The sequence below is a fragment of the Eleutherodactylus coqui genome, chromosome 7, assembly GCF_035609145.1.
Source record: "Eleutherodactylus coqui strain aEleCoq1 chromosome 7, aEleCoq1.hap1, whole genome shotgun sequence".
NCBI lineage: Eukaryota > Metazoa > Chordata > Amphibia > Anura > Eleutherodactylidae > Eleutherodactylus > Eleutherodactylus coqui.
In genome coordinates, this window is record NC_089843.1 from 154,755,500 (window position 1) to 154,776,418 (window position 20,919).

General features: G+C 42.3%; 1 protein-coding gene across 1 annotated transcript in view; it reads left to right on the plus strand.

Moving 5' to 3' along the window:
• The first annotated feature begins 3,624 nt into the window (after window positions 1-3,624).
• CFI (complement factor I) overlaps window positions 3,625-20,919 on the plus strand; it is a 42,641-nt gene continuing 25,346 nt past the window's right edge. The window contains exons 1-4 of the mRNA XM_066573834.1: window positions 3,625-3,873; window positions 15,687-15,936; window positions 17,435-17,591; window positions 18,119-18,294. Of these exons, the coding sequence (XP_066429931.1) occupies window positions 3,769-3,873; window positions 15,687-15,936; window positions 17,435-17,591; window positions 18,119-18,294 (688 nt within the window). The 5' untranslated portion in view covers window positions 3,625-3,768. The remainder of the gene's footprint in view (window positions 3,874-15,686; window positions 15,937-17,434; window positions 17,592-18,118; window positions 18,295-20,919) is intronic.

The following is a 20,919-nucleotide window of genomic DNA, read 5'->3' on the forward strand; positions in this document are numbered from 1 at the left end:
ACCTGAGCGATTTTTTTTTCCCCCACAGTGATGCTGCAAGGTGAAAAAAGCACTGTATGACCTATTTTTTACGCCCCTCGTAACGCATCGCCAATTGTTTTCAATGGGACTGTCAAACACATGACACACGGTGCGATGTGCACGCAAATGCTATGTGACATTTCCCATTGAAACCAATGGGAAACACTTGCCGATCCTCCGACGCACATGGAACAAGTGTCAGAGGATCAGAATTTCAGACAAGTGATGTGAGGTGTTTTTTCACGAAAAATTCCTTGCGAACGCAGGTAAAAGGCACGTTGACTTGTGATATCAGGCCGGGTTTCTTGGCCTAATATCGCACTCGCCTGTCTGAACTTAGCATAAGAAGGTAGTATTCATGCATGAAAATCTGACCTACATCGCACTTGCTTAGCTTGCGATTATTGGCATATGCGATGCGTTTTGGCGTTAAAAACACAGAATTCGCATCGACGTGCATGCTTTTTCACGTGCTTGAAAAGAATATTGCATGTGCTTCCAGTAGTTAAAATGGAAAAAAAATACATCACGTGTGGCATACGAGTGCAATGCGTTTTTTTCATGCACCGACAGGAAATAATGGGTGATTCTCAAACATGAATTGCCCAAAAATAGGAGATGCTGCAATTTTACGATCCTGGACTCTCGTTCAAAACAAAAATCGCTCATGTATATGAACCCGTTAAAAATAATGGCTTGTTGTCACGTGCGAGCTCTGTCCATGTCACAACCGGGCAGAACTCGCGTGTGACAATCCTTGTATGTATAAATACAGCCTTTGGTCTCATTCACACCAGCGTTGCGTATTCACACTGGCCGCATGGTGGCCGAAAAAGACGGGAACAGGAAAAAGCCGTGATCAAGTCGCAGTTAAAATTTGCGCTTTCTCATCTATTCACACAAGCGGCTAGCAAAATTATACGCTGCAGCCCGGAAACCCCTTGGTCAGGATAAATCCTCGGAAAGTCTTCTAATGCCTAAATAGAGCTAACTGTAATGTTTTACCAGCGCTGGACACAGCTAAACTCCCTCCCCCTCCCTTTTTTGCAGCTCCCATAGGAGTCTATGGGAGCTTCCAGCGTTTCTTGGCCGGAAGATAAGACAAGACCCTATAAAATCAGCCGCCGTATTCGGTCGCCGATGCCCTATAATTCCTGGTGCGATGTTTTTACGCGGCTCAAAAATCGCTCTACTCAATGAATGCATTGGAATCCAATGGTCGCGATTTTTTATCGCAGCTAAAATAGCCGCGTAAAAACGCCCGTGTGAATGAGGCCTTAACTGCAGATTTTCTGTGGATTGCAAATGGCAAATCCGTAACAATTCTACAAACATGCATGCAAATCCACATCAAAATCTACACTTAAGGCCGGTTGCACAGGGCCAGGTCAGATTCCGCAGGTGGGAGCTCGCGGTGGAATCCGACCCTGTGCCCGTCCGGCGTCCCTGTGGCTTGGCTAGATAGAATGCCTGTCAGAAAGTGGTATAATGTAACTCTATGGTATTACAGTATACTGCAAGAGCAATCAAATGATCGCAGGTTCAAGTCCCCTATGGGACTAAGAAAAAAAATATAGAAATCAGTTTGAAAAAAGGTTGATTATTAAAAAAAGTAAAGGTAATGAAAAATATCTTTGGAAAAACATAACATTTTAAAAAGTAGTACAACAATAAAAAAAATATATAAATTTGGTATTGTCGTAATTGTACTAACCTATTCAATAACGTTATTGTCATTTTTGCTGCAGTGTGTACGCCATAAACAAGATCCACCCCCCACACCTCCCAAAGTTGGGAGAATTTTGTTTTCTTTTCATTTCACTCCACTTAGAAATTTTCAAAAGTTTTCAATACTTTATATATGACATGAAATCGTTCCATTGCAAAAAAACCCCCACAACTCTTCCCGCAAAAATGAAGCCCTCAGACAGCTATGATTTTTTTGAAAGTGGGGAGGAAAAAACAAAACCAAAAATCAAAAATAGTGCTGTGCCCTTAAGTGGGTAACAAACTCTGTTCCCCTCCAGTGAAAAAAAATATCCACTGCAGAAGAGAGTCGTGTGGCAGGTTTTGAAATCCGCAGCATGCTCTATTTGTTGTGAAAATGACGCGGATTTTCGCAGCACAATTCATTCACAGCAATTTAGTGAGCTTCAGTCAACATTTCCTGAGCGGACATAGCCTAATGTGGCAAAAAAGTTGAGCAGTTGCCCGTGGCTCCACATTGGTTTATCACATGTGATGTTACACTATGCAATATTACGCCAACTGTCAAAGTAAAATTATATGATCTGCAAGCGGCGATATTTGTATGTATAGAAAAAATATTAAATTCATTTTAGAAAATAATCATAAAAAATGCAATAGTGCTGTCTAGAGATGAGCGATTCAGGTGCCGGCGGGGGAAAGCGGGGTGGAACAGGGGGGGAGATCTCTCTCTCTGTCTCTCTCCCCCCCCCCCTCGCTCCCTCCTGCTCCCTCCCGCAACACACCACTCACCCCCGCCGGCACCCGAATCTTTTCTCACGAGCGGGCAGGTACTCGAAAAGGACAATACTCGCTCGAGTATCTGTCCTTAGCAAGTATGCTCGCTCATCTCTAGTGCTGTCTTTTTTGTGATCACGAAGTCATATGAAACCCACAGAAATCCATACATGTGATGTTACTGTGGCTGTGCATTCTGCACATTTCTTCCAGCCTCCACATCATATAACCAATACTTTGACAACTGCTCTTTGTCTAGCCGTTAATGGGGCATTTATGACAAGTATCTAAAAAAAATCTCAGCAGCCAATCACATATTCATCCCCTGGAAATGAAAAATGCTCTGTGATTGGTGGCTATGGGCAACAATTAGTTTTTTCTTTGACGTAGTATTATAAATGTTAGTTCTTTTTATTATATTTTTTACATTTATTGTGTCTCATTTTAATAGATTTTTTGCTTTTGTCTTATTATTGCACTTAAACGTCCTCTACTTTGATTGTCAGTAGAATACAAGGCAATACTTCAGTATTGGCATGTATCCTATAACCCAGAGGTCCCCAACTCCAGTCCTCAGGGACCACGAACAGGTCATGTTTTCAGGATATACTATAGTAAGTACACCTGTGGCAATGTCTGAGGCAGTGATAATAATTACATCACCTGTGCTATACTGAGGAAATCCTGAAAACATGACCTGTTGGCGGTCCCTGAGGACTGGAGTTGGGGAACACTGCTATAACCCTATTACACCTTGCTTCTGGTAGGGCCTAATAGGTGACCTTAGATGGCTGAATCAGAGAAAATTGTTAGGCCTTTGTTTGCAAAGTAATGCGTTGTAATGCAAAATTTTTAATTACATCAAATTACAAAAGTCAATTTGGGGAAAAATACATTGATTGACAAAAACAAAAACATGTGCTGGAAGCTTTTTAGCATACAATATAAGCCAGTATCCAGCTATAAGCCTTTAAAGCATTGTTCTTGCTCATGCCAGGTTGCTAACCATTGAGCAGCCACTCCTTAGCTAAATTCCTCTTGAGAAGGAAATAACTGACTGAGAAATAACTGACTGATGTGTTTGTTCTGTCCCTTTGTGTAGTGGATTACGTTTCTCTGGGTTGATGTAAATCTATATAAGGTTCAGATTCCAGTACGTTCTGCGCTCACACTCCGTACTTCTACAAATAAACTCATCGGCTTGTTAGATCAGTGGTTAAAGATTAAGCGCGGTAGAACTCTGCCTAAAATCTCTACAAATTGATGGTTTTGGGAGATAAGACACTGAAGTTCCGACGAGACATCGGAATGAAGACCTCAAGCTTAACATGGTTTATGTTAAGCCTGTTCTATGTCTGCATTGTAACGGTAAGAGACTGCAGGGATTTACAGTTTATAGAAGTTAATTGATCTTTATTCTGATTTCTAGTGACACTGCATCCAATTTCAGTGAACACTAGATGAAATTCATTGCCGACAGCTCTGTTGTATTGTAATGCTATAGTATTGTATAGTGGATACATAATATATACTATGCAAGGTTTTACTGCAATAGTGTCTGCTATTGTAGAATTGTTACATACAATCACTGTAGTGCAGATATTGCTATAATATTAGTCTGTACTTGTATAGCACAATGATAACAGTGTATTGTACAACTCAAATACTATAAATTAGAATGACAAGGAAGTTTCCCTTTCTTCGGTTGTACTCAAATAGGGAACTAGAGTGCTATGATATTACAGGATATAGATATTAAATAACCAGCGGGGTTGTTGATCCGGGTCTTGGAGTTAGGTAGAAACTTTCAAAATGTTGATCCAGGGATTTTCCTGACTGCCATTATGGAGTCAGGAAGGATTTTTTCCCCCCAAGTGGAGCTACACGGCTCCTGGCTAATTCGTTTTGTTTTTTTTTGCCTTCCTCTGGATCAACAAGGGGGGTGGAAACAGGCTGAACTGGATGGACATTGTCTCCCTTCAGCCTAACATACTAGGTTACTATGTAGAAGTAGGAAACACTTAGGCTCCTTTTACATGAGCTGATTCTCGTTTGCACAAGTGAGTGATGTCATCACTAGCTCGTTGACTGTTTAGGCAGGCAGATTCATTGTTGATTAGTTCAGTGAGAATGTTTAGCCTTTCACATTTGCTAATGTGAAATACTGAACGAGCGCTGTTTAAACAGAACGAGAAGTGAGTGAGCCAAAGAGGATTTTTATGCATGCATAAAATGAACGATTGTCATTCGCTCGCGCTAAGACCGAACGATTATCGTTCACTTTTGCTTGTTTGAACTATAACCATTTTGTCTAAAAGCACCCTTAGAATATGTTCACACAGCTTAAGTTTGCTATATCTGCCGCAGTCTATATTGCACAGATTTTTTTCGCACATATGAAAAAACAGAAGTGACTTATAACTTCTTGACGGGAACTCCATATGGAATCTACATTGAGAATTTGGCTACCAAAAAGGGCTAAATCTATTGGTATATTCACACAGGCGGAATCCGCATCAGATTTTACCACATGGATTCTGCCTAAGAAACTAAATCAGAAATCTGTAGGTATGTACTTCTATATCCACAGATCCACAAATGGATTTAGACTAGAGACGAGCGAATGTGCTCGTTTAGAGCAATTACTCGAACGAGTAACTGCCTGCTCGGGCAAAAAGATTCGCGGGCTGCCGGGGGGGTGGGGGGGGGGGTGGAGCGGGGGGGAACTCTCTCCCCCCTGCTCCCCCTCACAACCACTGCTCACCCCCGCCCCCCCCCCCCCCGAATCTTTGCGCCCGAGTAGGCAGTTACTCGAAAAAAGCTATACTCGTTCGAGTAATTGCTCTAAACGAGCACGTTTGCTCATCTCTAATTTAGACCTTTTCAGTGGGCAAATCCACATGTGAAATTCATTTCTCTTTTTTTTTTTATACATGGATCCGAAATCCGTGCCATATAGACTGCACTGCGGATGACCATTCAGATGAATGGGGATTTTACAGATTTGTTGTAGATTTGATGTGGATTTGGCTCTAAATTCATAGTAACTTTCTACCATGTAAAAATACCCGAAGTTATAGTTATGAAGCTGTTTAATCCCATTCATTTCTACTGAACTGTCTAATTTTCTATCACTCACCATGGGTATATCTCATACAACTGCTGGAATATCTAACACTTGTTGCTAGGTTCCCTCCCAATAATGGACACCTTGGGTTCAATTTGCCATTAGAGCACCCTTCTAATAAAAAAAGAAGTAGACTTCTCTTCTTTTTCCTCTCTCTGCCCTCTTCTTTTCTTTTTGCCCCCTCTCTTCTCTAGGTCTTTACTTCTCCCATCTCTGTTACCATTTATTTGAACTCTTCTACTCCTTTTGGGACCAGCTTTTCTTTGTAGACCTAGATACTTGTAGTAATCAGATGACAAACCTACATTTTCAGCTGTCTCTGCGCAGCCCAAATTTCTTGTGTTAAGATCCTCTCAAGTTATCTCTGTAGTATAATTGTTTTGTCATGGAGTATGTTGGTTCTAGGTAACGGAATGGAACTTTCCACCTATGATATACACTTTTTCCTGCGATGTCTACTAGTTTTTTTTTGTAAACTCTTTTTTTCTCATGAAACTAATAATCTTTTGAATGAGAAAATAAAGTGGACAACCCCTTTAAGGTCAGGTGATTTGCTTAGAAAGGAGCACAGCCGTGGTTATATTAAGGGTTACTGCATATCAGATTCAGACAATAATTTGAAATGATGAGGTATTTGAGTTATTTTTATTATTTGGGGTATTTGTCTGACTCTGCATTGTGTTAGCGCTCATTATAAGAAATGTTAGGTGCGATCCTTGTGAACCTTCACTATTGTATTAGGGATCTGAATTTTCACCATTTCCCTAATAGACTTCTGTTAGAATCTCTTACTTTATGAACAGGACTTTAAGGAAGGTATTGGTTCTAATGTTAGTTCATCAGCAGGATACAGTCCACAACTATGACAACCTGTGTTTTCAACTTTGGTGCAGCAAATATAAGCATTAAATCATCCAGAGCCTTAAGGGAATTTGATTTTGCAACTCGTTCCCTACACTATTATCACATTGCTCATAAAGTAACTGAATCCAATAAAATACATTCATTATAAAAAAAAAACAAAAGCAAGCACTTAGAAGAAGTTGTCGTTTTGTTGCAAAACTTGGCATGCAGTTACATCTTAGGCTGATATACAAATGATTAGAGTTGTGGTGATTAGATGAACAGTCTTGTCACCTGAGGTCCACAAGTGGTTCCCCCCTTGGCTTATAAGAGGCTCTCTGATGCTACTTGTATGTAGTGACCTCTTTTTCAGCTTGTGTAGAGTTTGTTGACAGCTAAATGCCTCTATAATGCAATCAAGGATATTTCGCCCAATTAACAGTTTAAGAGGGGGGCATTATTGGAATGCGAGAAGCTGGATGGTTGTATCAACAAATTGCCGCCACCTGGGCCGTTCTCACCAGATTGTTAGAAGTGGTTGGAACCAGTGCATGTGTGAGGGCGTGCACACACGGCAACCGGGTTTAGGAAGCCCTCGACATAAAGCAAGTAAAGAGGATCATCCAACAACCATGAACAGCTCCAACTGTCCGCCACCCAGAGATAGGGACACCATTGTTACACCCTTGTGTCTGTCAGAACCATTTCCAGGCACATGGCTGAAGGACATTTGGTCTCACAGCACTCTTTATGTGTACTGCTCTTGACACCCACCCATCAACGCCTCCATTTGCAGTGGTGTCCTGAACGATGAAATTGCACTGCTACAGAATGGAATCGGATTTTCAGCGATGAATCCAGGTTTAATTTGGACATTGATAACGGCCGTGTTCATGTCTTGAGACCTATGCATGAGCTCCCCAATCCTGTCTTTGCTGTGGAGCGGCACACTGCACCGCTGTTGATGTGATGGACTGGGGGGCCATCGCATACGACAGTCGGTCACCCCTAGTATTGGTACGAGGGACAATGACAGCTCAGCGGTATGTTCAGGACATCCTGCAGCCACATGTGTTCCTCTCATGGCGGCTTCCAAGAGGCATTTTTCAGCAGGATAATACTCAGCCGCACACACAAGGGGGTCACAGGAAGCCTCCACAACATTGCCACACTTCTGTACCCTGCCCAATCGTCAGATTTAATGCCAATAGAATGTGTATGGGACGATCTGTGATGCCAACCTTGGCAGCCTACGAGTTTGCATGATCTAGATGCTCAGTTACAGCAAATGTGGAGCTATATGCAACAGGATACCATACAGAACCTGTATACCTCCATGCCCACCGATATCACATCTTGCATCCAAGCTAGAATTGGCTCATCAGGGTACTTGAGCCTCCATGCCCGCCAGTATCACATATTGTATCCAAGCTCAAATATAACTTTTATTCATATAAAATTAAAATAAAGCATGTGACAACCAATAATATTTGTGACTTGATTTCTCTAAAATGATAGAGAAATCAAGTCCCACGCACCAGAAATTGGTTGGTTAAATTAACTGTTTAGTTGTGCAACCAATTTCAACACCCTTTAGAGTTGTGTCCGAAGAAAGAGATCTCTTTCCAATCTTTTTCCATCTAGATTGGTTCTTTTTCTTGCTTGGACACCGTTGCCTTGGATGTGTGACACTGGATAGCATACAGGTCACAGGCTTTATTTTAATTTTATATGAATAAAAGTTATATTTTAGGATCATAACTGAGATATTCAAAACTTCTTTGAACCCAACACTGGCCCTCTGTGAATTTTTGTATCCAACCCGGTACAACAGGGTACTAGAGCTTCCATGCCCGGCTGTATCACATCTTATATCCAAGCTAGAGGCGGTACAACAGGGTACTAGAGCCTCCATTCCCACCCGTATTACATTTTGTATCCAAGCTAGAGGGGGTACAATAGGGTACTAGAGCCTCCATTCCCACCCGTATTACATTTTGTATCCAAGCTAGGGGCAGTACAACAGGGTACTAGAGCCTCCATGCCTGCCCGTATCACATCTTACATCCAAGCTAGAGGCGGTACAACAGGGTACTAGAGCCTCCATTCCCACCCGTATTACATTTTGTATCCAAGCTAGAGGGGGTACAATAGGGTACTAGAGCCTCCATTCCCACCCATATTACATTTTGTATCCAAGCTAGGGGCAGTACAACAGGGTACTAGAGCCTCCATGCCTGCCCGTATCACATCTTACATCCAAGCTAGAGGCGGTACAACAGGGTACTAGAACCTCCATGCCCACCCGTATCACATCTTATATCCAAGCTAGAGGCAGTACAACAGGGTACTAGAGCCTCCATGCCCCCAGTATCACATCTTACTTCCAAGCTAGAGGCGGTAAGAAAATGTCTTTTTAGGCCCCATGGCAGCGGGCACGGGTGGAAACCAGTGCAGGATTTTCTATGCTTGGAAACCGTGCATGCCTGTGAATATGAGAAGTCTGTTGCCAGCATAGCAGTGCCTGACACTGTAGGTAGATAGGGCTTTGTCTATTTTGAAGCCAATAATCTCTCCTGACGATGTCCACTGTATTTATATTTACAATTTAGATCCATGTTTGCAGAATTCCAGCTTAGTCGCTCAGGTGCTCATTGATTTGATTGTGCAAACAATTCTTGTGAAAAGAAAAGCTGTCTAGTTCCTGATACAAGGTCCTGATAAGTGAAAGATTTCTCAATACTGCTGTAATGAAAATAAGACTAGAACAAAAAATAACTGTCTGAAGGACAAAGTTCAGACCCAAGCATCAGAGTCAGGAACATAACAGGTGGATTTTTGGTCATCGTTAACCCCACACCCACTGTAGTACACATACATTACTTGTAACTGCAAATTAGGCCACATGCACACTGGGGCGGGGTGGATTCCGTATGGGGAGGCCACAGCGGACTTCGACTCTGTGACCGTCCGCCCATACTTGTATTTTCTTCTTCTTTTCTGTACTGTGGATGGTCCGTCCGTGGATGGTTCACTGTCGGACATGCGCAGTACAGATTTTTTTTTAAACTCTTGCTTTTCCCGCAGAATCCGCGGCCCATCTGCAATGTCTGGCTTGACCCACATCTATCAGATAATTATGTAGGCATACCCCATTAAATCCCTCAGTAACATACAGTGCCGCTAATTATCAGTTTATTATAGATGTAATCATAATGCAGGTGCATTTAGTGTCTGTATTGTGGCTGCCAAATCTAGACCTCCCTCAGTTCTGCTAAACCAATCTTAGATTACCATAAAGCCCTACGGCAACCTAAGTTCAGTTCAGATGTTATATAGACTAAGAATGTCTTCAAGTGCCCATGAAGTGAGGAAATTAGACAACCACATCACACTGAGTTATGATGAGTTGTTCCATGGGATCCATACACTGGAAAGGAGTTTTCTTTGTCTCTACCTGTGACATGAAGGAACATTGTGGTTACCTGTGATGTTCTTTCACTGATAGGGCAGTATTTTACATGATCATGGAGTTAGAAATTGATTTTTCTGTTACTCTGTAAAGCTACTTTTTTTAGGAAACAAAATTCACTTATTTTCATATTTTTCTTGCATATACCAGACACACATAGGGACACTTTAGGTGGCTTAGTTCCCTTCAGCGAAGACAAGATCCCAATTGGTAAGGTTAAAGGGTGAATACCAGGGGACCTCAGGTGCTGCCCTCAGAAGTAGCCCCAAGTCAAAGTGGTATGTGGCAGAATGGGTGCATGCTCACTGTTTGACATCATACAATTACAGGGGAATAGCTCACTACTCCACCTGAACTGGAGTAGGCAATGTTTGGGTACAATAGAAATCACATGAAATGCACCCTCTGGGTCTACCTTTATCAGGTTCATGGCTGTCGTTAATAAAAAAAATGGTTTTCAAATGTTTTCTAGATATATCCATATGTATTTTTCTCTGTTTGTTTCATTCCTGGTTTTGGTTTGCAAATATGCCTATTAAAGTGGCTTAAACCTTAAGCTAGGCAAGTGGGCATTAAGTACCCTTCTCCACTCAGACTACGAGCCAAACTGAGTGGAGTGTAAAGCCCCATCTCTCACTATGGACGTATTCTTGACTATTATTATCCTCTGCTCAGAGAAGGAAGAGGCATCCCTTGATCTTCTTAAAATGGTATAAGGAACCAGTGGAGAAACTTTCACAACTAGTGAGCATGCATCCTCCACCTTGGTCACCGGAAAAATCCCAAGAAAGTCCTTGCATTATCAGACTTTAAAGGTCACTATGTTCCTATGGAATTGGGACCTAGCCTCCTGTACCCAACAGCTAGTGCTAGGTGGCTGTCTCCGGATTAAACAAATACCCTTACACAATTATCTAAATCATGTTATTTAATGGCTGCAGTGACTTAAAAATAGAGCAATGCAACCAGAGCAATATCTGATTCCTTGTGGTTGCTCTGGATTCCCGTCAGTAAGCTAAAGAACTCTGATGATGTGGGCTGGGAGAGGCCGGCATGGCCTGCCTCTTTGACTCAGCACTTCGTTTTGAGTCAAACTTCAAAAGGTGTGCTTATTTGGAAAAAAAACATAAAGGGGGGCACTGTACATACCTGTCCCGGGTTTATGCTGCCAGTGGTTCAGGCAGCATGAACCTGGTGACAGGTTCCCTTTAAAAATACATTTCGTTTTTAATAAATAGAGCTCATCAGCTTGGGCACCTAAAGTGATGAAAGCTTTTTATTAATCAGTATTCCATTTATGCTCCCAAAAATGTATTTAAGAAACTTAGTGTGCAGAAGCAGCTGCGTTTTTAAATGAACAAGTCCAGCTCACCTACCGTCATTTACCCGATGTACGGTCGTGCTGGGTGGCACAAAGCGGATAAGAAAAAGAAGATCAAGCATCCAGTACTTCAGTATAAATCTTCAGGCTTTGATTGTCACATCCAATAAAATCCATCATGCACCGTTTATGCATTTCAGAAGGCTCTTGGTGATAGCACAGTAGTGCAGGTGTATGTAACGAATTGGGACATCCAACAAGATTCCCAATTTAGGAATTTCCATGTATAATCTCCACCCCATACTGAGGGGTTGACCTGTTCAAGGCCCTGAACACTAAATAAACAAATGTTCCCGTTATGAACACAGCTAAAGAAAATGCGGAAACATTTCTGGGTTTTACACCCAAAACATCTGACATCTTCGGATGTAAATTTTCTAGGTTCCGAATGATAAATCTCACATATTATAATAGTGTATGTAATCAAATATATGCTACACAAACTATTACAGTTTTCTGCTGAATCTTATATAGGGAATTACTTTGAGTCGATTTGAAAAGTACGTATAGATAACCCTACAACAAGTTCACTGAGTATGTATATGTTTTGGAGTAAACCTGAATATTTTATACTTCTGTTGCAAACGCTAATGAAATTCACATGTAACAGTAGATATTCCATTTACACCATTTGACACGCAGAAGTCTTTGGCTCCTTGCTTTTCCATCACCCTCCCTAAATTTTCCAGACCTCTACACAATCCATAATGTGCCAGATAGTAATTAGACCTCATGCAGTAAATGCTGCTTTTAGTGCCCTCCGCACAGTAAAAGTGCCGCCTTTTCAGTAATAATGCTAAATCTTTTCCGCACCTCGTTAATAATGCCGACTATTCTACCCCTGTAGATAGTAATGCCATCTTTTCTGCCCGTTAGTAATAATGCTGCCTTTTTCTGCCCAGTTATTAATAATACCGCTTTTTGTACCCTTGTAGGTAATAATCCCACCTTTTTCTGCCCCGTAATTAATAATGTCGCCTTTCTCTGCCCTCATTATTAATAAGTTTGACTTTTTTGCCCCCATTATTAATGTCACCTTCTCTATCCTGTAGGTAATAATGCCATCTTTTTGTCCCCCTTACTAATAATGCCGCCTTTACTACCCACATGAATAATAAGGACCCCTTTTCTGCTAGTTTAAAAAACAGAAAACACCGGTATACTCACCCCCATGCCACTCCGGACTGCTCTTTTGATTGTCCTTTCTTCCGTGTAGAGTGCCTCCAAACCCGCATCATTTGGTGTAGATTTTGAAGAGGGTTTCATCACGTATTTCTGTGCAGAATTCAACCCTCAAAGAGAAGAGGCGAATTCCGCAGCGGAAATAGTGATCAAATTGACATGTTTCGAAATTAATACAAGATATGTTGAGTCAGCACTCCAGGGGTTAATTATGAATAAAACAGCACTTTATTCCTCAATGGTAAAACATAGCTGCAACGTTTCGATCCTACACACACAGGATCTTTGTCAAGCATAAAGCAGCATACCAACCCCCCTAGTTAAATACCCCGACATAAAAAACACAAAACCAATCAAAATTCTAGGGTAGGTTCACACCCATCCCACAAAGGTAGTCATAGGGCCAGGATCATGCAGTGCAGCTGAAGAATAAACATCAAGAAACGAGCAGCAAAGATAAAGTTAGAGAGGTGTAGACTCATACAGGTATACATACCTGAACTTCTGTTAGCGTTCGTACTAATCCAAAGCGCAACCGCGCCTTGTCTACCAATCAGAAGGATGCCCATACCCTCAGTTAGCCTGGGGGACCCACTGCGCATGCGCTAACGTCACCATATTGATAAAATGGAAACTGACCATAACCCAAACGGACTCAAAAGCGCTACTGCCCATGCGCTAATGACGCAGCGCGGTGGCCATATTGTAGGGAATTTAACATTGGCCCAAACGGACTCAAAAGGACCACTGAGCATGCGCTGGAGATGCAGCTCAGCGGCCATACTGTAAGAGGTTTACATTTGCCCTTACGGGCTCAAAGAAACTACTGCGCATGCGCCGATGCCCTAGCACAGCGATCATATTATGGGGAAGTTTACATCCACTCAAATGGACTAATAAATTAGCATGTCTGGATCGCTGATGACATCTTCTATGCACGCATTACCAGCGAAAATAGGATTCATCCAAGGTTAAGCATAGTCACAGCAATGTATGACTCATTGTGTTTTATAATGTACAAGTCCAATATAGAATTAAGGCCAATAGCAAAACATGCATGACTATATTTATATATACACTCATGCACATATATCTATAAGACATATATGCATGTACATATGTTGTGTAATAATCCCAAGGGGCATAACCTGTTACATTACAACCCAAGTTGGTCCTTTATGATCCCCAAAAAGAGAGCACCAAAATCTAGTTGCCCAGAAAGAGATGTGCCACACCATAGATGCTGCTCAAAAAGATTTTTTATTGATAATTAATATTTTTTGCTCAAAAAATGAACTTTTTATTCAAAAGAATAACCAAGATTAGTATAGGAATTATCAAAAATAGGAAGAAATTAATCAGCCCGCTGCATGGTACTGGTTCCCCATCACCACTTGTAAATAAACAAAAACAAAAATTATTAAAATACAAAATCACAAGATTTCCTAATACTCAAACAGATATCCCTTTTGATTTATCAATGATCTATATATTGTATTATACACGTAACCAGATGCATATATATACGGGAATAGTTAGGGTCGCTATAAGAGCGTACACAGATTTAAGATGATTATCAAGAAATAATGGATGGAAACAGATCAGCCAAAATAGACAATCTTGTAAGGATTTCCTGCTTCTTCCGGTCTTTGGGTCCAGACCTTGGCTGTGGATCGTGCACCCTGCAAGCCTGTAAGTGCAACAGGATATTTATTGGAAGTGCTGTTCCCCTTCTCATTCCTTTCTACATGTTTCGGAATTAAATCCTGCACCATTTGTCCATTTCCACACGGTTTTGTGCAGGTTATATCCGCAGATTGTGGACAAGATTTTCAAAATCTCATCCACTTTGTTGCTACTGTAAATGCTGTGGAATTTTCGTGCGGAGGGTCCATATGGAAATTCCGTGGCCAATCCTTCCCATCTGGACCCTGCAGTTTGTTCAGTAGGCTTGTGTGACCCATAGCTCTAGACCAAAGCAAATATTTATACATTTCTCCACACATTTATCAGTAAGGGTTATGAAATATCTTACTACATCGTTAGATAAACATTTTTGCTTGTCGGAAATGATGCTTAACTAGAATTTATGTACATGCTGCAACATTGAAAGACAGAAATTAAATATATCACTCTTATATTTGTTTACTAATGAAAACCAACTAGTAAACCTTTTCCATTTTTCTAATCTGTTTACTTTCTGATTATAGCTTTCTTTAGTCTAACGTCTGTACATGACTGGGGGTGGTCATCTTGCCCGAGCTGCATTAAACAGCATTTACAGATATGGGCCATGTGCAAAGAGGGCGGGAGCTGACCCAATGACTTCCATGGGAGCCTGTTCTAGGCATGCTCTATGACCTGCGCAGAGGTTATTGTGCAGGGAGGGGAAGGAAGTGAGCTGTGGTTATCACCCATTGTGAATGGTGGATCCTGTGTTTTATTAATGTGTTATCTTTTATTGTAACCCTATCATGATAATAAGATTACTACAGAGAAGTGATCCTTGTAGAACATTGGTCTGTGTGGTCAATTTGAAAAACGCATAAATTGGAGATTTTTGCAAAATATAGATAGTGACAGTGGAAATTTTAAAAATAAAATAAAATTTTGGGAAAATATGAGTAGTATAAAAACTTATTTTATTTATACAGTAGGTAATTTTCTGATGACACATTGCCTTTAAGAAATATCACAAAAGATTGTGTAAACTAAAAGGCACACATACTCCCCACCCGCCACACAATGCTCCTCCGCCACTGCTGATCTCCGCTCTGGTCTCTGTTTATATCGGCTGTTCCGGTGACATTGGTTGTTTACCCAAGTGACTGCAGCAGCCAATGGGAGGCCAGCAGGAACGTCAACAGTCACGTCCCGTAAATCTGCCTTGAGACTTCTACATTAGAAGCCTATGTGACAAGCTTACGGGACATCACTAGGCTTGCTGGCTGGGTGACGTCACCTGTCAGATGCCGCAGCACTGGAATGCCAAAACGGCGGCGTGGCACTGTGGTGAGTATATTTCTTTTCTATAGTTTAGGGCATGGGGAGCCTAAAACTATATAAAAGTAATAACTCAGAAACCCCTTTAAGACTGCCACTACCATATGCCATGTACACAGCATGAGAACTATGGGATCTATAGCATTTTAGTAATGTCTTGTTGTCTTTTACAGGGCACTGTGTCACAGAAATCATGTTGGGAAAAGAAGTACACTATGAATTCTTGCCATAAAGTGTTTTGTGCTCCCTGGCAAAGATGTGTGGATGGGAAGTGTATATGTAAACTACCTTACCAATGTCCTCGGAATAAGACCATAGGGGCTTGCACTGAAAACAGCAGAACATTTCAGAGCTACTGCCAGTTAAAGAGTGCTGAATGCTCCAACCCAAAATACAGGTTCACTTCAGAGTCTCCATGCAGAGGTGAGAACATCGAAATCTCTGCCATGTACTATATACAGTGGGTCTGGACTGGAAAGTCTTCGGACCCATACGCTTTTTTTTTTACATTTTGTTATGTTGTGGTTTTGTTTAAATGTAAAAAAATGTAAAGTTTTCTCCCATCATTCTGCACTCAATACCCCATAATGATAAAGTCACAACAGAATGTTACAGATCTTTCTACATTTTTTTAAAAAATGAAAAAAAACTATCATTTTGCATTGACATCTGTATTCAGATCCTTTACTCAGTATTTAGTTGAGGCAACTCTGACAGCTATTACAGCCTCCAGTCTTCTTGGGCATGATCAGCAAGGTTTTCACACCTGGATTTGCGGACTGTCATTCTTGTCTGCAGAGCTACTCCGTTAGGTTGGATGGGGGCCGTTTCTGGAAAGCTGTCTTTACATCTCTCCAGAAATGTTCCATTGGGTTCAAGTCAGGGCTTTGCCTGGGCCACTCAAAGACATTCAGAAAGTTGTTCCTAAGCCACTCCTGTCTTGTACTTAGAATCATCATCTTGTTTGAAGGTGAACCTTCTGCCCAGTCTGAGGTTCCTTGCACTCTGGATTAACTTTTCATTAGGAATATATTTGCTTCTTCTGACCATTGATGATGATGTCAGAGTGCAGCGGGCTGAGCGATCAGATGATGGACAGGGGTCCCAAGTGGCGGACCCTTGTCCATCAACTACTGATGATGCATCCAAAGGATAAGTCATTAGTTAAACTAGACCCGAATACCCCTTTAAAGGGATATTCCCATTTCGGAAAGTTATTCCTTATCCACGGTATAGGGCATGACCAGCTGATTGGTGGAGTCTGACCATTGGAACCTCCATCAAGCCAGAGGTATCCCCCTGGGCTGTTCCATAAATTTTGACAGTGGTAGCCACTCACTGCAGTGGGAACTGCTGCAGATAGCCAAGTTCAAGAGTTCAAGCTCAACAGAAAGCATAATAAAATCTTCGTACTGTTGTCATTTGTCATAGTACACATGTACATATGCATGTCCCTGGACATTTGCCTGCATATGTACATAAATAACATATAGTTTGCCTTAGTGCCTCAAACACTTAGTAAAGTCCAACACCTTTGGAGCCATTCAGGGTGCCAGTCTAAGGCCGTCAACCCTTGTGAGACTCCTGGTTCTTCCAGTGACAGCATGAGTTCTGCACCTGATCACAAAGTTTTCAAATTTCTGTGCTACTTTTACATTTATTGGGATGATAATGTTAGGTAGAATGTTATATTATTATGAAGAGAATAACACTATGCACATCTTCCTATGCCCAACAGCTTCCGAGATATAAATTATCAAAAATTACAGTTCGGAAAATTGACCTGATTGATCTGAAAAATTTTATATACATTTTAGTAATGAACAAATGTGCAAAATTTCATAAAAATCGGAAATGATTGGGTGTTACCCCTTGGGTAATTTGTCCTGGAATGACTCTACTTTTTTTTTTCATGTTTTAGGCAAATTTGACGTGGTTTTGAAAAATAAAAATTCATCAAAGAAGAAGGGTATTGTAAAAATTAAATTACCCAAAGAAAATGGAGAATTCTTTGTGTGCCCTGAAAAATGGACGATCACAGAAGCCAATGTAGCCTGTCGACACCTTGAATATCCCAAGTAGGTTGCAATACAACTGCCAACGTCTTTTTTGCTGCAAGAATGGCATTCTGAAAATGGGCAAAAGTACCAAAGGATATTGATCAACATCAATGTATATTGTAAAGATTATATGGAATTGTGTGCTTCAGGGTCCTTGTTGGCGGGGAAATGCAAGACAGCTCAATGCAAGCAAATCCCTGTGCAACCAATGGCTAGGAGTGCCGCTGTGCAGGGCAAAGGTGTGAAAGGAAGGATGCAATGCTAAACCATAGCCTTGGCCCCTTTTCCTCAGGAGGGATGGTGGTCCCAACCGTCTGATCTTCACTCACCAATCAGAAAGTGGTGGTATGTCCTAGAAATGAGAAAACCCCTTTAAATGGGCAAATTACTTACCTGGAAAAAGGCTTTGCACTGTGCCACAAAATGTGAATATAACCTTACATAGCAAAAAGTGAGGCGGCCGAAAAAAATAGTAATAAATAAATAAATAAAGTGCATTTTTAAAGAACATAACCAAACACTCTTTTAAATTAATTTTTTTCCAGAGGTGCTTCTAATGAAAATTTACAGGTCACTATCTCTGAAAACGATAACGAGCAGCAGGAGTGTCTCCAGGTGAAATGCCGAGGCCATGAGAGTACGCTGGCTGAGTGTACTATTAAGAAGAGTACAAGTACAAGCAATAAGCGAGCTGCTGTTTCATGTTATGACAAAACAAATGGTGTGTATGAACTATACAACCAAACAAGCTGACCAAGTGATCGTGCTGACATGTTTATCACAAAATAATTGGCAATTAACATGATAGAAAATCCATACTGCTTCATTCTCCATTAAAATATAATTTTTATTATTTCTTTAAATATACTATTTCAGCATTGCAGATATGACTCATGTCACCACGCAGTCAATCATTGGCTTCACTGATATTACAATGACCGCCATGTCACCGCTTAAGCCAGTGATTGGTTGAGCGGTCACGTGTACAATGAAGCAGGTAATTACTGCAGCTTCTGTGCACTAATTACCTGCTTCATTGTAAGATCAGAGCTGCAGTGTCCAGGGCTCAGGGACACATCTGATTGGTGAGTATGGCAGTTTTTTTTTTACTCTATTCACTGTCTATAGAATTTATTTTTTACTGTCAAAATACCCCAATTATGCCAACAGTCATGACCAGTGACCAGGAGAAGAGGCACTGTGGCTGATGACACAGAGCCACAATTGATACAGTCCAAAAGGCCAGGACAGTGGTTCACCACCCACAGAATTCCAGGGTCTACGGCCTAACTTCATGCTTGCTGGACCCAAATCAAAAAATGATACACTGTAGTGATTTAGGCGCTAGATTGGAGTCACAGGTGGAGCAGCCGTATGGGAACAGAGCGTAGTCGGGAGGAAGCCAGAGGTAGTCAATAGGTAGTCACGGTTTGCAGTACAAATGGAGGAGGTGGGTAGTGTAGTCAGAAGGGAAGCTAGAAGTCAGCAACAGGAGGTCTCAGTTTGCAGTACAGATGGATGAGGCAGGTAGCGTAGTCAGAAGGGAAGCCAGAAGTTGGTATCAGGAGGTGTTGTAGAAATAGTGGAGGAAGAGGTAAGTGGAGCTTGATCAAACGGTGCTGTGGAGCAGAATAATCACACACTGAGGGAGTGGCAGAAACAGGCTTTTATAGGAAGTGCAATCAAGACAGAAGCAGGGTCAGGACCAGGAGGCAGGAGCTAGGTAACTGGGATCAGGAAACACAGCTGAGAGTCATACAAGGGAACTGTCTATAGGATGAATAGCTCAGTAGTGAGAGCTACTGACTGGAACACATGAGGTCCTGGGTTAGATCCCTGACATACACATCCCTCTCATACTCCAGTCAGTACTAGGCTGCACTCTCTCTGCAAAGCAAACCCAGTTGTAGCCTCCAACATAATTTTTGACAGAGCCAGTGTGCTGTCATGTTCAACATTGCACCTGTGACCCAAGACCAATAACAAACACCCTAATGTAACCATGTGTTAACTGTTTAAACTCCCCAGTACCTGCAAAAATACATGCTATGGTGTCATCAGTGCGGAAGGTATATTTTTCCTAGATTCCTCAACTATGGGAGGTAATAGGGAGTGTCTACCTGCTTGTGGTATTAGTGTATCTTGACGCCACCAGGAAGTGCTGGTGGGGACAAAACAGACAGCCTAGTAATGCCCCCAGAAGCTAATTGGCTGCAGAGAAGGCTTGGCATCAGTTCCTGGCAGCTCAGTTAAATTATCCTGTCCCCTGTGAATACTGCTGTATGCTCCTGCTTTGCCATCGGTGGCCCAAAAATCTCCACTGCAGGTGTCCCCTTCCGGCTCCTCGGGTGTTAATTGTGCTCATATCCCATCCCACTGCTGCTGTTATCCCCTGCTAAGAACTACAGTAATCCTCAGGCAAACCGGACGGCATTTCAGGCAAACGTGGTAGTTGCTGCCCACTGCTGTCTCAGCCCCAATCTCAGCAAGATGGCTCCGTCTCCTGCACTGCCTCACGGCTCACTCTCCGTCGCTGCCTCTGTCCCAGCTGTTGGCCCTGTAGTGCCTGAGGCATTACTCCTCCCTGACAGGTGGTCATGGGAAAATACTGTATCTTCAGTTTCAGCTCCCTGCGTCCCGGCTGTCACCCCCGTAGCGCCTGCCGCAGTACTTCTCCGTGACGGCCACACATGGTAAATCATTAAAACTTCTGTTCCGGCTCCCTGCTGCTGCCGGCGCACAGCGCTACGACACTGAAGGTGCCTCTGGCTTCTGACCGTTCTCTGTCACCGGCTGGGAAGGCACTTGCTTCAGTGGGTGGCCGGCTGCAGCGCCGCTAGCTGCATGGCTTCTGTATTAATGTTTAGTAGCCTTGCAGGACCTAGTGGTGAAGACAGTGTTCAGCCAATCAGGGGGCGTGACCCCCTGTCAATCTTGACTCCACCAGGTATTCCTGGTGGCGTCAAGATACACTAATACCCTTGCTTGCTAATTAAAGGGGTTGTCCCGCGCCGAAACGGGTTTTTTTTTTTTCCAACCCCCCCCCCCGGTCGGCGCGAGACAACCCCGATGCAGGGAGGTAAAGGAAGTTTACCGGAGCGCTTACCTTAATCCCCGCGCTCCGGTGACTTCAATACTTACCGCTGAAGATGGCCGCCGGGATCCTCTGTCTTCGTGGACCGCAGCTCTTCTGTGCGGTCCATTGCCGATTCCAGCCTCCTGATTGGCTGGAATCGGCACGTGACGGGGCGGAGCTACACGGAGCCTGCATTCTGCACGAGCGGCTCCATAGAAGATTGCAGAAGACCCGGACTGCGCAAGCGCGGCTAATTTGGCCATCGGAGGG